The sequence below is a fragment of the Oryzias melastigma genome, linkage group LG4, assembly GCF_002922805.2.
Source record: "Oryzias melastigma strain HK-1 linkage group LG4, ASM292280v2, whole genome shotgun sequence".
Lineage (NCBI taxonomy): Eukaryota > Metazoa > Chordata > Actinopteri > Beloniformes > Adrianichthyidae > Oryzias > Oryzias melastigma.
In genome coordinates, this window is record NC_050515.1 from 21,442,939 (window position 1) to 21,459,540 (window position 16,602).

At 42.6% G+C, this 16,602-nt stretch overlaps 2 protein-coding genes across 3 annotated transcripts in view; one reads left to right on the forward strand and one right to left on the reverse strand.

Moving 5' to 3' along the window:
- Positions 1–2,137: 2,137 nt before the first annotated feature.
- Positions 2,138–9,935, reverse strand: cyldl (cylindromatosis (turban tumor syndrome), like). Of its 2 annotated transcripts, none has more exons than XM_024278961.2 (15): positions 9,667–9,935; positions 8,970–9,418; positions 7,649–7,936; positions 7,337–7,415; positions 7,080–7,252; positions 6,803–6,968; positions 6,473–6,614; positions 5,837–5,947; positions 5,675–5,766; positions 5,515–5,578; positions 5,303–5,435; positions 4,555–4,663; positions 4,357–4,475; positions 3,122–3,335; positions 2,138–3,053 (listed from the first exon to the last, which is right to left on the reverse strand). In XM_024278961.2, exons 2-15 carry the CDS (start codon positions 9,408–9,410, stop codon positions 2,869–2,871), a joined length of 2,316 nt encoding a protein of 771 aa, XP_024134729.1. In that variant the 5' UTR covers positions 9,411–9,418; positions 9,667–9,935; the 3' UTR covers positions 2,138–2,868. The 2 variants fall into 2 exon arrangements, with proteins under 2 accessions (XP_024134729.1, XP_024134728.1); XM_024278960.2 differs by having other exon boundaries at positions 9,645–9,935.
- Positions 9,936–10,284: 349 nt separating this feature from the next.
- The window catches only part of LOC112150692 (cell wall protein RBR3), a 40,267-nt gene continuing 33,949 nt past the window's right edge, over positions 10,285–16,602 (forward strand). The window contains exons 1-3 of the mRNA XM_024279155.2: positions 10,285–10,417; positions 11,467–12,760; positions 12,856–13,007. Coding sequence (XP_024134923.1) covers positions 10,372–10,417; positions 11,467–12,760; positions 12,856–13,007 — 1,492 coding nt within the window. The 5' untranslated portion in view covers positions 10,285–10,371. The remainder of the gene's footprint in view (positions 10,418–11,466; positions 12,761–12,855; positions 13,008–16,602) is intronic.

Genomic DNA, 16,602 nt, shown 5'->3' on the forward strand with positions numbered 1-16,602 from the left:
TGGGCAAGACAGTGAACCCCCACCTCGCCTCTGGTGGAAGGTTTGCGCCACTGTTCTGCAGTGTGTGAATGGGTGAATGTGACTGTGACTGTAAAGTGTTTTGGGCCTTTGAGGTAGAAAAGCGCTAAACAAGTTTATGCGATTGCATTTCTCTTCCAGTAACATCACCTTCATTTCATATTCCCAGACTTTTTAAAAAGATCTCAAACTACGGGGCTCACCTTTATTAACACTAAATACAGCTGTTTTGCATATTTGTCACAATCCCAGCACAGTGCTCTACTTTATAATACATGACTCCTCTAGAACATTTTTTTTAGATGATAATATATTAATAACTTTTGAAGATTTGACATTTGAGCAGAGAAGGTCCCACTTTTAGTAATGCATTTGACATTTAGTCTAATTTATACACAAAACAGAGGATTTGAATCTCCTGATTCATTACAAGTTCACACCGACTTATGTGCTGACGGGCTGCAAAGGGGTTTCCCTTTTGCTCTGCTCCTTATCTTCTTTCAACAAACCCAGCGGTAGGCCAACTGTGCCGCTCAAACAAACATAACTCTTCCCCTTACATTAACACACACGCTGCATCAGAACCTTTTTGCATAACGGTAATTATGCTGAACATGTGCGATCACAGGAAGGCTGCTTTGTGGAGTTGCAGATCTGTGCGTTAAGCCTCAAGGCTGCTCCCTCTGCCGCAGCCTGCGCCCTGGAGGATACTCGGAGCCCAGCTCATCACAGTGCTCAGCAAAAGCTCAGCACTCATCGCTGGAGTAGAGGTCAGTCAGGGAGCTGATTATAACGAGACAAAGGGAGACAGCAGGATCAAAAGGAGCTGGAACGAAGACAAGAATCCAACCAGGCACTAAAGTAAGAGGAGCAAAAGTTGGAGGAGCCTCCGCACCTTCATCTAGGAAATCTTTGTAAGCATTCATGTCACATGACTTGTTTTACATATGATCCTGATGAGGTGGGGGGGTTGCTTCAAAGCAGACGTTTCAGGTCCCATCAAGTAGTGCTGGAAGATCTTGAGCAGTACTTACCACTGCTGAAGAAAACCTACAACAGGACTTTGGTTATGGTGAATATGTCTTTGCTGCACAATGAAAAGAAGAAATAAAAGCACAAAAGAAAACAAAATTTTGGTAAGAGGGACTCGTGTGCAACGCTGGGGAACTGAGGTGAAAAAGCTGGAGGAGGTGAAGGACAGTCCAAAACAACCGAGAGCGTAGAAAGAGGGCTAGAGGTGTATGTACGCAGGTTGGAACGATGGTAGGATAGCCCTAGGTTTGATCAGTGACTAAAGAGAATCAGCAAGAATGAATGGAAATATGTCCAAGATGGTGGTGAGAGCAGCCATGCTGTTGGTTAGAGCAGGGGTCTGCAACCTGCGGCTCCAGAACCACGACTCTTCTACCCCTCCATTGTGGCTCTCTGGTTAAAGAAAAATACAAAGCTTTCAGTTTAAAAAAAAGTAAACGTAAAGTAGAGTTTAAAAAAGGAAAATAACTTATCACAGCACAGTAACCATAGTGGTTTGATAATCGAGAACTAAACATTTTGACAAATTCCAGTGTTTCAAGTGTGTTAAAAAACATACAGTTAATTAGCTCTGCTTTAATTTCAGATAGTTAGATTTATGACGTTCTGGCTAAGAAGCATCACAAATGTTTAAAAATCTTTCTATATGTTTTTTCATTGCTGACATTACACTACCTACCACTAGATTTGCTCCACCGAGATGATCCCATGTGAAACATGAAGTCTTTTATTTTGAAAGGAAGACTTGTGAACCTCTGCTAAAAGTTATTAACTGTTCATATTTGGGAAAAAATAAAACTAAAAAAATAATAGTTTATTTATATTCATCATAAAATACCAATATTATAAAAGCAAAGTATTATTTTTCTAAAGGATGTGTAGCTCTTACCAGGTTGAGGTCAGTGAAAAATCGTCCAAATGGCTCTTTAAGAGGGCTCAGGAGGAGCTCAGGGGTGGAGATTGCCCAGAGTGTTATTACTAGCAAAAATGCTAAAAATCATAAGAAAACAGTCAAAGAAAAAAAATAGGGTAGGCTGTTTTCGGCTTCCGCCCTTTAATTATAAAAATAAATAAATAAAAACACTACTCCGGTTGGAACAGCATCAACACAGTCCATTTATTGAAGAGTCTTTAGTAAACTCCCTAAGTAAGAAGGCACTTTTATATTTAACTAAAAAAAACAAAGTATAAAAATGCAGATGACCTCAACTTTAGAAAGATATCTTAGACATTTGAGTGCAATTCTGATCAATTTTGGTTTCTCCCAGTATTATATGGATACATTGGAACAGAAAAGGAAAGAACATTCTTGCATCAGGAGAAGACATTTTTATTTCCTAGGGTGAAAAACTAAATTAACTATGTGGTCCATCCACCATAACTCATTTAAAAAACATGAAGCTCAAGCTTTCAGGATAAATTAACATGTTTAAGAGTTACTAACCAAACTCATTTGGTTTTATCGTAGCCTGAAACCCTCTTTTTAAACTCCTATATTGAGGTAAAAACAAGTAATATGGAAATTAGAGATATGAAAACATTTGTTGCATTTTTGTGTTTAGTGCAAATTTCTCTGAGAAAGCTGTCAGTTGTTCTTCCTGCTGTGAATGAATCTAAAGCAGTTTGGATATAAATTACCTTGGCAGGATAATCAATTCCCCACAGCAGAATATTTACATAAAAGTATTTGTAGATTATATGCAAAAATGTAAATTAAAGTTGTATTTCTTCCAGACAAACAGGTCAGAAATCAAGTTAACAGATGAAGAAGAAAAGTTCAAAGCAGTTGGTTTTGGGAGCTTCCAGTGCGTTTTCCTATCAGCGGTAGAGGCACATACTTGTGCTCTGGTACAGGTACATGTAGGCGTCACAGAAGAGACGCTTGGCCACGCCTTTCATGTCTCGAGGGACCTGATTGGCCAGCTCGGCGGGAGACATTTCAAGGTACGTGCCGACCTCTGGGCAGAGGTGCACCTCTGGGATGTTGAAGCCATCCATCTCTCCTGAACACAAACACGGTCAGCGATCGATCCAGTGCACCTCCAATTGAGAAGGACCAAACTGAGCTCACCTTGTCTGTCGGCCATGCTGTCAAAGAAGATCCAGTCGTGGCTGTTTGGTCCGTATTTAACGAAGGAGACATAGTGACTCGTCTCGATGCAGAGCACGGCGTACAGCTCCAGTCTGTCCCTGATCAGCGTCTGGGGGATGCTGCGGCCCATGTAACCCTTTGGTATCTCCAGACGGGTGGGCTGATGGGAGCGCCGCTTGGGGTGAGAGTGCACCTGTGGCAGAAATGCTTTTTACTACAGAAACCAAATTAGACAATTGTGCTATCTTAAAGAATTAAGAAGAGCAAAGCAAGCCAAACTACTCTCCTTCTACCACCATGCTAGACAAAGAATCAAAGTGTGAGTTCCAAAGGTGAATTCAGCAAACACTGACTGTGAGCTGCTTGTGGAGGATAACATTTCAGTGTGGATGTTTGATGATTTTATGATCACCATCAGTCGGATGGGGAACAACAGTTGCTTGACTGATAACATTGCTCATATAATTTAGAGGGATGTTTTTGAGGACTGGACTGAGTGACCCCTCGATAAAATGCCTTTATGCCTCGATAAAAGTTTGTTCTCACTTTGAACGTTTGAAAAGTTTTACAGATTTTGTGTGACCGGCTTTCAAGTGGTAGGGGTGTGGTCTTCCATCAAGCTCACTCCTGGTTGGTGAGAATAGTTGCCATAGAAATGATGACTCAGACAGAAACGGACCAATCACTGCTTACTGACCACGTCTGGCTCCAACACAGTGGCATCCGTATCACAAAAAATAAAAATAAAAAAAAAAGGCGACTCAATTGACTTCATTTGGTTGGAGTTGAAGTTCTTTTCTATGAGTGATGTCACACTCACTTGGTGTAGTTCTTATTTTTAGTCCACCAGACAACACATTTATGCTTTAAAAACAACTGCAAACTTGCTGATTACCTCGCTCTCACAGTGTTTGGAGTTTCATTGAAATGAAACAAATCAATGAGTTTTAAAGCGGTTGAGCTCATCTTGCCTTGTGCTTCCATGCATAAATGTAAGCTATGATCTGTTTTCTCCTCGTTTTTAGCCTTCAATAATGTTTTTACAATAAAATTTTATCTCAAACCTGTAAGTCCTTTCTGCTCCCCCCCCATTTTCCCAAGTTTGAAAGACAATCTGTTTCATAAGCTTTCCAATTATTAAACACTATTTTTCCTTAAAGTTTAGTTTTGGTACAGGAAGGAAAAGCTGACCTTTCCCCATCAAAGTCACAAACCTGAGTGGAGCATTTGTGGCAGAAGATCTTGAATCCTGTCAGGTTGAAAGTGGGATCCTTAAAACAATCTGCACACTCTTCAACTGCCAAATGTCCACACATGATGCACTGCTGAGGCCCTGAAACACACCGACGCCACAGGATGAATCCTCCGAGACGTCATATTGATGCACGCACTTTCCTCAGAATGTAATGTACCCTCAGAGAGCAGATCAGTGATGTCCAGCTCCAGGGAGGGAATAATTTTGTCAAACATCTTAAATTTCTTCCCGAAGCGAGGCATCTGGAGGATGAGGCAGGACGGGACCTGTGTTTGGAGCATAGAGAATGACCCAACAGAGACATCTACTGGACGTTTTGTGTTACATGGGACCAGACATGTCCCACTCAAACCTTTTAAGACCCACTCTGATGAAAATTGTGTTTTTGGTGTTAACATATTTTTGTCACAATTTTCTGATGATGGAGGATATATATGAAGAAACGTATGCACAAAATTGCACTTCTAATTATTTCTTTATTCAAATCGTTGTGAACCAGAAGTAGACAAAACAGGCAATTTGAAAAAGAACGTATTTAAGATATATAAAATATGTTGAACAGGCCACAAGCTCGTAGCTCAGAGCTCTCAGCAATGGAGAAGGGAAAGGGGGGGTGGGGTTGCACCGCACCAACTGTCCCGCAAAAAACTCAAGAGACGAATTCCTAATAAACTCCTGCCGTTCTGCAGAAACTATGTCCAAGAAACAATGCAGTTGTGTTGATTATGGCAAAAACAACACAATCCAAAAAAAGACAACTGGGAAAACATTTACAATAGATAAAAGGTGATCGGAAAGGGTCTTTTTAAATGCTGGACAGTTTGTTCAAAATAAGGAAGCAGGTTTACACCTCTGACTGTGGATTCTTGTTTTTTAACATAATGTAAGGAGAAGTCAGCACTCACCTCTGCTAATTTTAGTCCTGCGTTATGAAAGGAGTGCTCCAGCAGCTGCTGAACAGTCGGCAGAACAAGGGAGTGGTTCTGATCCAGAAAAATCTGATAGCAGTAACTCTCCTGCACTTTACCAGCAGCTGACCTACAGAGAAAGATTATAGAAATGAAATGAAAGTTTTGTAGTGAAAAAAAAAAGCATTATTAGGGATTTTGGGGAGTACAGCTTCAGCAGAGGCTCCAGAGCCAGGATGTGGTGCATGACTACGATGAGAAACTCTTCTGGATCTGAAAGACACAAGACCCAACAACTTGAATTAAGAACTGCAGAAACTAAAAAGCTGTTTATTATTATTATTATTTTATTTTCAGTTTCAGACTAACCCTTCTCCTCTGTGGTGAAAGAGCGACTGTAGCCGTGTTTCTGCAGCAACTGCCGCAGCTTCATGACGTGTCGACACTCTACAAAGCCCTTACTGTGGAGAACAAACGGGAAATGTGAAGCATTGCTTTAACAAGAACAAACGAGACGTTTAAAGAACGAACCTGCGCAGGGGTATAACAATGTCACGCAACAAGGTCCTCTGGATCGGAGCATCTTGAGAGGTTGTGGTTTTGAACAGCATGGAGTCCAACGCAGAAGAGCAAGAAAACAAGCTAAAAAAGAAAGATTTTCAGAATGGATCAATTTGATTTTTTACTTTTAAATCATTTGTGTGCCCTTATAAGGAAGTAAATAAATAAAAAAAACAAGTAAAAATAATAAAAAAAATGATTAAAAACCAACCATATATTTTTGGGAAATATTAGATTTTTTTTAAATTAAACCAAAAATAAAAGCTTTTTTGTCTTCATAATGTTTTTTTTTTTTAGATAAAATTATGATTTCTTGTTTTTGATAGCATCTATTTCGACCCTCAAAGTCAATGAAAGGCTTATTTGTGCATAACTTCTCAAACAAATTAATTTGACAAGAAAAGACAAATGTTGCAGTGTGGCTCCTGGTAAATGAAGATCTAAACAAATTAATCAAGTCTTTCCATTTTTGTTCTGGGAAGTCTTAAAATCGACTTCAGTTTCCCTCAATAGTCAAATAATGTGTGTGTTTTTTATGGAAACAAAAAACTGTACAGTGTAAACATATACTAGCATAAGAACAGAGTGAAAATTCACCATCCTGACCTAAAGAGGGCGGCATCCATGTAGCAGGAGTTACAGTGTCCTTGGATCCCCTTCATTCGACCAATCAGGAGATGGTCAATCTGCTCTGCGCTGATTGGAGGAACCACTTCCAGATTTTCACCACTGACGTCTTCATCCATTTCTGACACAAATTATGGAGTTTTTAGTGCATCTTCAGCTTTAGGCAAACTTAAGTTGGTGTTATTTGGCAATAAGTATTGAAAGTCTCTGACAACTAAGTTAAGTTTCAAGACATAAACTTGACACTACTTCAGTTAAAGAAAAACTTACTTGTTTTTCAAATGGCAGCAAGCTATTTTCTGTACTAACCAGTGTAATCGGGTTGTGACATCTCCTGCTTATGGTCGTCTGCCGAGCCATGAAAGCGTGAGTCGGGATGACAGGAGCTGAGCTTCACAAACAGAGCTCTCTTGTTAGGACACCTGAAGAAGCGGGTACCCTTGAAGGTGCCGTCGCTGACACCCAAGTCCTCCTCCTGTAGAGACATACAAACTGATCAGACTCGAGCTTAATCCACATGATTCAAGCTAATGGTTTGAGTGAGTTAGCTGTCAAACTAATGAAAAATGAACTAATTTAGATGTACCAGCTCAAGTCCAGCCATTGTTTCTTCTCTGCCAGGAAGTTTCCCAATCCAGCGGATTATTCCATACGAATTTCTTTTACCTAAAATCACCTCCACCATCGAGTTCACATCCAGGTTTGTGTAATCCTCTGGCGGTGTTGTGTCAAAGTCTATTCTCTCAGGCTCTGTGATGTCTGAGATAAATAAATAAGAGACTTGCCTTTAAAAAAAAAAAGAAGAAGTGTGACAGATTTCAGAATCAAAGAAGCCAAACTAACCTCCAGGAATGTCTCCTTTAGAAACCATTTCTAGAGGAATGCAAATTTCCCCCCCTCGCCGTCCCATCTCATCCGTGTCCTGAAGGAATCAGCAAACCAACAACAAAGTAAATGTCATCAAAACTATACAGGCTGTAGAGGGAAATCTTCAAACCCTGCAAGAACACACCCTTTAGCAAAAATGTGCTTTAAACAAGCGACAAAAAAAATCTGACAATTGGATTAGAAAAATAGTCTTATAATGGTTATCAGCTGTGATTTGTGTTTGCCAACAAAGATTTCTGGGATAAAAATAGTCACACAGCAACTCACAGTGGAGATCCAAACCATTTGATTCCCATTCTGTTGCTGAACCTCCACCACCATTCCACTGCGACATTTAGGACCAATGAAGTAGATGACTCGGTCTCCTGGAGAAAGCTCATCTGTTTGTGGATCACTGTAGGCCCCGGACGGCTCGGTTCTGGAAGGCGAGAGGGAGCTGGGGACGACGGGCTTGATTCTGGAGATTGGAACTAAAATGCCACAATCTTTCTCGTACTGAAAAAGCGTTTCGTGGGAATACATCCCTACGTTTTTGGCCTTCCCTCGGTCAGATCCCTGAAGAGAAGCACAGCAAGACAAGTCACTTAGCAAGTCATTAGTATGCTTAAACATATGCTTTTTCTATAGTTATGAACATTTACAATAAATATGGCTTCAGGGTGAAGAACCAGATTCTCTTTGGATAACTTTACAACATTTATGGAGTAATAATAACAGTAATTTATGTTAAAAAGTCTGTTATTAACCAATACAGTGGCCTTGGGCTTTGTGGTAGAGTGTCCGCCCCGATCCTGGAAAGTCGCGAGTACATATCCATACTCGAGTCGTACCAAAAACTCTGAGAATGGGACACAATACCTCCCTGGATGACACTAAACATTAAAAGGTTGGATTGGGAGGGTTAAATCCATTGACTGTATAAGAGAACTGGACTGAGTGACCCCTACCCCCTCCCCATTTCAAATAGGAAGTACCCACTGGTTCAAAGAAGTCAAATCACATAGACTTCTATTGAGAAATAAACAGCCATCAATCAGTCATTCTGTTTGTCACAATAACCATTCATTATCTGCTATGCCTTTTTTTAAAAAAATCGTTTTTCCTTCACGTCAAACTCATTTTCAATAGTAGAGTTGTGGTCTTCTAACAAGCTCAATCCTAAGAGGTTGCCAAAGAAATGTTGACTCAGACCAATCACTGTATATTGACGATGTGTAGTTCACACATGGTGGGGTCTGTATCACGAAACAACGGGGACTGAAATGGCCTTGTACACTTAAGTATGAATTCTGTTTTTTCTTACCGACTTCGAATAGCTTTTTCTGTTGTAGATTGAGAATAAAGATCTGTCAAAAGGTTTCAGTACGACTTTGGTAAACTATGAAGGATTGAAAGGAAGTGTTGGAGAATTATGGGTACTGTAGTTTGAAGCCTTGCAGAGTGATAGGTACTGTCTTTCAACTGTTTGTGGATTAGTTAAATAAAGTTTGCATTGATTTATGAACTTTTGTACTTTACACTAAAAAATACATATTTTTAACAGGTTGCAGAAATTAAAACATGAACTTTTCAGACAGCACTTCTTCACCTGTAGCTCAACCCCATAGTACGTGCCACTTATGGGGTCAGGATACGGTGGCTCCCTCCGCTTCCCGATATAGCGAATGACCCCCCGGAGATTTTTTCCATCTTCCTTCACGGTCACTGCAGTTCCCACCGAGAGGCTCCGGGCAGCTTGGAATGCAGGTTGATCAGAGAACATACTCAGCCTCTCAGTATCGTCAGGAACTGCCAGCAGCAGCTGCGCGTCCTCCAGACTCAGCTCCTCCAGACAGCTGATCTCCACGTCTTTAGGTATATTCGTGAACGAGTCAAAAGCATGGACGGAGAGAGTTTTGGGATGCTTCGTCGTCTCCTGTTGTGCGTTGTACTTTTGTGTCGTCATGTAGCACAGACGTCCAGGATTGACTGTTAATACGCTGCGAGGCTTTTTCGTTACTATGAAGTAATGGTAGTTTTTACTTGTCATCTTGAGCCCTACGGTGAAGCACAGAAACACGGTCAAAACTGACACAAGCTAAAACGACAACTCATTGTTGACAAACACGACCTAGCTAGCTAACTAACTAGCAACAAGACTTCCACAGACTTAAAACGAGGAACCCAAACGCTAAAAGTTAAGCTAACAGTTTCACGATACTTTAAGGGGATTCGAAGACGTCACTGGACGAGAGTCCGCCACGGAGCTCATTTTTAAGTTTACCTTTTCGTTCAGCCTCGCTTACTTGAAAGTTTAGCTTAACGTCACAGCAGCTGTTGGGTAGTTTCACTTCCCTTTTGGTTTCATTTCAGTTTCAAAGCGGCGTCACTTGTCGCTTCACGGAGCTCCAACAACAGTGACACCAATTGAGGCGTCTTTTTTTTATATGTCAACGTCAAATTCGACACATATAACACTGCACTGGTGTTATTTTCACTGTTAAGTCGTAGAATACGTCCAGGAACTGTTTAATTTAAATCTGTTGACTGACTGGAAAACGTCAGGGTCATCATGGGTTTTCATATGTCCTCACCAATGCCTTACAGGCTAAACGGCGTCCCATACATTGAGCCAAGAGAATTAAACTCGAAAAGATAAGGTTAAAAAATTGCCTAAATACGGTCTTCATCTGAAATAGAATACAACCACAAACTCAGGGTAACAGTTGCTCTACCAATCTGACCAAACAGCCCCTACATGTCTGCAAACATAGATTTTATCGGAATAACACCCGTCTCCGAAATGCTTTAATTTCACCAACCAACACAAACAACAAATATAAATTATTATATATCCCAGTAGTTTTTCTTCTTTTACCCCGCTAACATATTTAGTTTAATCGAGTTTTTTTCATTGCAGAAACCTGTAAGCCATAGATCAGGGCGGATCATGTGTTAAAGGATTCGAGTTCTGATTGGCCAATGGAATCAACGTCACATGTAATGCAAACATGGAGGAGAGAGAAGCCCTGAAGAGGCAGATTGAGCTTCTACAGAGTGAGTGGCTGTTTTATTTGATAAATAATGGCTGTGATAATTACAAGACGTGACTAAAAGACATCGATTTATCATATAGATTGATTCTGGAGGAGTTCAAAATGGAGTAGATGGGTTGTTTTGATGTGAACCGTCAGCCTCACGTTCACCCCCGCCGTTACGCCATCCGGGGTTAGGATAATGTTAGCGACAAAACGCTGTTGCGTTATAATCGTGTTTTTTTCCTTTTTCTTTGAACGGTACCTATAAACCAGGGGTCTACACTCTAACGCTAAAATAGCCATTTGGTTCAGTTTCTTACTGATCCAATTCTCGCGAGAACGGCAGTCTCACCTCACTATTTGAGAAATAAACTTTACTTGTTTTTTTGTGGCCATTAAGCCATTCATTTATAAAAAAAAATCTTATAAATATTTACTATTCCTCAATTATATCAGTGCTATATTTATATTATGCTATTTCTATGCTTTTGACAGCACAAGTTACAAGTTTCTTTCAAAATAAAACATGCTTGTCAAATAATATCATCCTGCTGTTACTTACTTTAAGATCTTTGCCTCTGAACAGAAACTACACATAAAATAACAAAATGAGCTTTAAACCTATTTTGATAATAAACCATTCTTACAAAAGAACAAATCTTTTGAAAGAAAGTATGTTTGCAGCAAAATATGTAAAATCCCACAATAATAAAATAATAATAAGAATTAAAAAACTAAATAATCAAACGTTTACTAACAAACCTATTATTATGTATTCAGATTCATCAGTTAAAGCCAAAGAGCCAGAATGGAAGGATAAAAGAGAAAATGTGGCTCCTGCCATGAACCATTTGGACTGTTTTAAGATGTGTTTAAGTTCTGACCAAATTTTACTGTAGTAGTTTCCAACTTTTTTATAATCTCAGACAAAGGATGAGCCTTTGTTTTTAAAGTTTCTCTCCAATCATCTTTTGATTCATTGTAAAAGCTTTCCCGGTGGTCTTTTTAAATTATGCAGTTTTTCAACAACAACAACAAGACAACAGTGTTCATTCTTCCCTTTCTCAGATCTCATCAATAAACACAAGAGTATCCATGGAGACGCACCCTTTACAGGAGCCGAGCAGAGGCGCCCAGAAACTTCAGCAGCCACCAGAGGCTCGTCTGTTGTCCATCGTGGCTCCAGAGTGAAGCCATACGAGGCTCAGAACCGCGGAAGTTGGAGGCGGACGTACTCTCTAAAAAATAAAAGCCCCCAGGGCTCGGGCACTTCCTCCACCTCCTCCTTCAGCCATCAGTCCACTTCTCACAGCGTCCCTCTGCCAAGTCAAAGCAGAGGAGTGCCGACTAATCCAACCAAAAGTGCTGCCTCACTGTTCCAGAAGAAGAAGGTGAGCGCGGCGGGGCTTCAGGGTGAAAAGAAAAAGCCAAGTCTGAGCCCAGTGAGTTCGTCTTTGCCTCACCAAGCTCCCAAGTGTCAGCAAACCGCTGAAGCTAGAGATGTTTTATTGCCACGAAAGAAGGAGAGGGCTTCCACGGAGGTTCCCCCCTCATCCGAGGCCAACTCGTCAGCCAGTGCTCAAAGCAGCAAACCCTCCCTCTTCACCAAAACCACGAACAGTCGCCAGAACCAGAACCTTTCTGCTTCAGCTCCTCTCAAAGCTGCTTGCGCAGTTCCAGCTCTTCCTGATCTCTCTGCTAAACGTCTAAGCGTCTCGTCTCGTAGCGGGTCCCACCCGGACTTCCAGAAAAAGTCAAAGTTCACCTGGGTAAAGAGTCAGGACTCCTTAAAAGACGACTCCAGGCAAACCTCTCCCCCCTTGAAGAAAGCTGGAGCTGCCACTGCATCTGTGTCTGCGGGGGCTGCAGTGGTTCCACTCAGTAAAAGAACTCCCCCCAAGAAAGTAGCGAGAAAATTCAGCCCAGTCAGCTCGGCTACTAAGATCTCTAAGTACAAATGGGTCTGCTCTGCCGGATCTCAAGCGAGAGTCCTCCGGAAGCCCCCATCCCCGAAATCCCTGACCCCCCAGAGATCCCTGGAGAAGGGGGAGGCCACCAGGAAGCTTAAACCTGCCTCCAACACTCCTGCCAAACTGAAGAAGGGCGCTTCGGGGAGCCTCTCGGTTTATAACCGCTACAGGTGGAAGGCCGGAGTGCAGAGCCCCTCAGGGGCAGAAGGGGGCGCCGCAGCAGCAGCTCCTCGAAGATCGGCCTTCCACTGGACTGCAGAGAAAAGCAGCAAAGGGATGAAAGCCGGGCATGCCCCCCCAGCTGCACCTCACCGGGCCTGCCCTCCATCAGCCTCACCTGGGGGGTTCAAGCTTCGCAGCAGGATGAAGATTATACGGAGGAATTCCAGCAGGTAAAAAAAAAAAAACACTTTCATCTTTCACCTCTAGGTGGCAGCACAGTATTTCTGGATAATGTCTAATGTCTCCCCCTTTATGGTCTCCACAGTGGAGGGTCAGAGAGAGGAGGGGGCCAGTCAGCCGTGAAGTTCTCCCCACGGAGCCGAATGCACGCCTCCATCAGGAGGACGCCCTCCAGAGAGCTGGTGTCTTTCGGACGACACAAGCTGAGGCGGCTTTCCTCCACGACATCAAGAACAAGTAAGGCGCCAGAAATCTTTTTATTTTTTTTTTTTATTACAGAAGTCACCCAAAATCAAGAATTCAGACATGAAAACAAAACGTTTTCCTAATTTATCTGATCCGACAAGCAGGAATATTCCAAATCTACTAGACCCACTAAAAGTATTAAACCGTCCATGTTGAGCGGCAGGAAATCTCCTTTGATTTCTCCATTTTCCTTCATGTTCACCTCCATCCCGTTTGGTCTGGATGTATTTTGTGCGCTGGTCACTCAGATAATGACTGGAGCTTGGAACAGACCTCTGGCAGAACTAGAAGCCAAAGGCCCGAGAAGCTCAGTCAGCAGACCACAGTCCATCAGTCTCCTCCAATCACACAACCAATCTAATCAGACGAGTTATTCTGAAGGATTGAGGGCTGTTTTTCTAGTAACAAAAAGCCAAAATCCTTAGATTTTATAGTGTTTTTTGGGCTAATGCAGCAGTCACTTTCTGTTTTTGCAAAGTTTTCATGTCTAAGGCGAATTTTTGGTTTATGTTTAGGATTTAGCTTTTGGTAACTATTGAAGCTTTTCTTTCAAACTGGCTGTTTGTGGGATAAGTGCCTGCTGAGTAATTTTAAGACCATTTCAAGAAAACAAATCTTCCATGTATTGTTATGGTGATGTTTCCTAAATAACCTGTGATGCGTGAAATCCACAAAATAGGATTATGGATGTTTTAAGGCTGTAATATAAAAGTCACGTATGTAACTACGGTTCTATGAAGTTAAAGTTAAAGTTAAAGTCCCACTATTTGTCACGCACCTCGGTGTGTGAAATTTGTTCTCCGCATTTGACCCATCCCCTGGGGGAGCGGTGAGCTGCAGACACAGCCGCGCTCGGGAACCATTTGGTGGTTTAACCCCCCAGTCCAACTCCTTAGTGCTGAGTGCCAAGCAGGAAGGCACTGGGTCCCATTTTTAGAGTCTTTGGTATGACTCGGCCGGGATTTGAACCCACGACCTTCCAATCTCAGGGCGGACACTCTACCACAAGGCCACTGAGCTGGTCTCTCGGGTTCCTTGCATCTCGTGAGGAGGTTTGGTACCGTGTTCCTGGCGCCACGTGACTTTACAGCCTCACATGGGTCACAGGTGACTTTGTCGTCAACTTTTTTCTTTAACTACGCACACGCAAGAAGGATCATCCAGTGTTTGAAACACCGCCTCTGGCAGTCAAGAGGGATGAAATAGAACTCCTTATTAAACACTCTAAACACTTTTCTCAGACAGACCAGTCTGATAATGTTCTGATTGGTTGAGCAGCTGAGAGCCTCGTTAATCAATTTCAGTGTTCATGGAATTTTCAGTGTTCATGGAATTAACAACAGGTGCACTTCAGTGGCAACAATTAGAAAACCCTCAAAACAGGACTGGTGTTACATGTGGAGGTCATTTCAAGTTTGTCAGCTGGTTTTCTACTCTTGCTGATTTTGGCTTGATAATTATCTCTACTGGCAGTATGAGGCGATTCCTTAACCCTACAGAAGTTGCACAGGTTGTCCAACTTCTCCAGGATGGCACATCCACACGTGCTGCAGCAAGAAGGTTTAATGTGTCTCCCAGCACAATCTCCAGAACATGGAGGAGATTTCAGGAGACTGGTGGTTATTCTGGGAGAGCTGGACAGGGCCGTAGAAGGTCCTCAACCCCTCAGCAGGACCCATACCTGCTCCTTTGTGCAAGGCGGAACAGGCTGAGCACTGCTCGTGCCCTACAGAATGACCTCCAGAGGGCCACTGGTGTGAATGTCTCTACCCAAACAATCAGGAACAGACTTCATGAAGGTGGCCTGAGGGCCCCACGTCCTGTAGTGGGCCCTGTGCTCACTGCCCAGCACCGTGGAGCTCCACTGGCATTTGCTCAAGAACACCAGAATTGGCAAGTCCGCCACTGGCGCCCTGTACTTTTCACAGACGAGAGCAGGTTCACCCTGAGCACCTGTGATAGACGTGAAAGAGTCTGGAGAAGACAAGGAGAACGTTATGCTGCCTGCAACGTGGTTCAACATGACAGGTTTGGTGGTGGGTCAGTGATGGTCTGGGGAGGCATATCCATGGAGGGACGCACAGACCTCTACTGCCTAGGAAATGGTGCTCTGACTGCCATAAGGTATCCAGATGAAATCCTTGAACCCATTGTCAGACCCTGCGCTGGTGCAGTAGGTCCTGGTTTCCTCCTAATCCACGACAATGCCCGGCCTCACGTGGCAAGAGTATGCAGGCAGTACCTGGAGGATGAAGGAATTGAAACAATTGAATGGCCTTCACCATCCCCTGACTTAAACCCAATAGAACATCTATGGGACATTATGTTTGGGTCCATTAGGCGTCGCCAGGTTGCTCCTCAGACTGTACAACAACTCAGGGATGCCCTCACACAGATCTGGGAGGAAATGTCATAAGACACCATCCGTCGTCTCATTAGGAGCATGCCGCGACGTTGTCAAGCATGCATACAAGCTCGTGGGGGCCGCACAAGATACTGAAAAGCATTTTGAGCTGCAGAAATTGTGTTTTGGGAAAAAATGGACTAGCCTGCCACATCTTCATTTCACTCTGATTTCATGGTGTCTACGCAACTGAGCCTCTGTAGGCTGAAAACTTTTATTTCCATTAAAAGACTTGGCATCCTTTTGTTCCTAAGACACTGCCCTGTTGTTATTTGCATACATATCCAACTTCATATTGAGATCTGATGTATCTAATGTGTTTCTTTAAAGTGCTCCTTTAATTTTTGTGAGCAGTGCAGTTTGAACACTAAAAGGACTTTAGGCATTTCAAAAGCAATTGACCAGAGTTTTGTTTCTTTTTAATGAGAGTGGTTCTCTCTGTGCTGCTGGCAGAGAGAGAAAGAAAGACGGCTGATAATCTAGAAAGTACAAGATCCAAAAAAAGGTGATCAAAAATTGTTTTAAGTGACGGGTGAATAAGAGAAAAATAGGGGACAATCTTTGTGTTACAAAAGTGTTGGATCAGGACTCAGTATTAGCAGATACTCAAAATCAAATGTATCGGAATTGGATCCCTAATTTTTATCCTGCTGATTAGAATAACCCAAAGGACAGTTTAAAGTTGAAAGACATAAACATTCAGCTCTGAATCCTCTCTCAAATCCACAGCAAACACACTCGATCATTTGGTGATAATAAGCTGAATCTGTGTCAATATATAACCGATCGGCTCATACTGCTGAATGAGTAACTCAGCTTTAGTTTTTAAGGTTCTGCTGCAAGTCCATCCATCCATCCATCTTCTTGACCGCTTCTTCCCTTTCGGGGTCGCGGGGGTGCCGGAGCCTATCCCGGCTACTGAAGGGCGAAGGCGGGGTACACCCTGGACAGGTCGCCAGTCTGTCGCAGGGCCTCAATCACACACACATTCACTCTCACATTCACACCTAGGGGCAATTTAGAGTCACCAATTAACCTATGAAGCATGTTTTTGGACGGTGGGAGGAAGCCGGAGTCCCCGGTGAAAACCCACGCATGCACGGGGAGAACATGCAAACTCCACACAGAAAGGTCCCAGCCGGGAGTCGAACCGGGGCCTTCTCGCTGTGAGGCAAGAGCGCT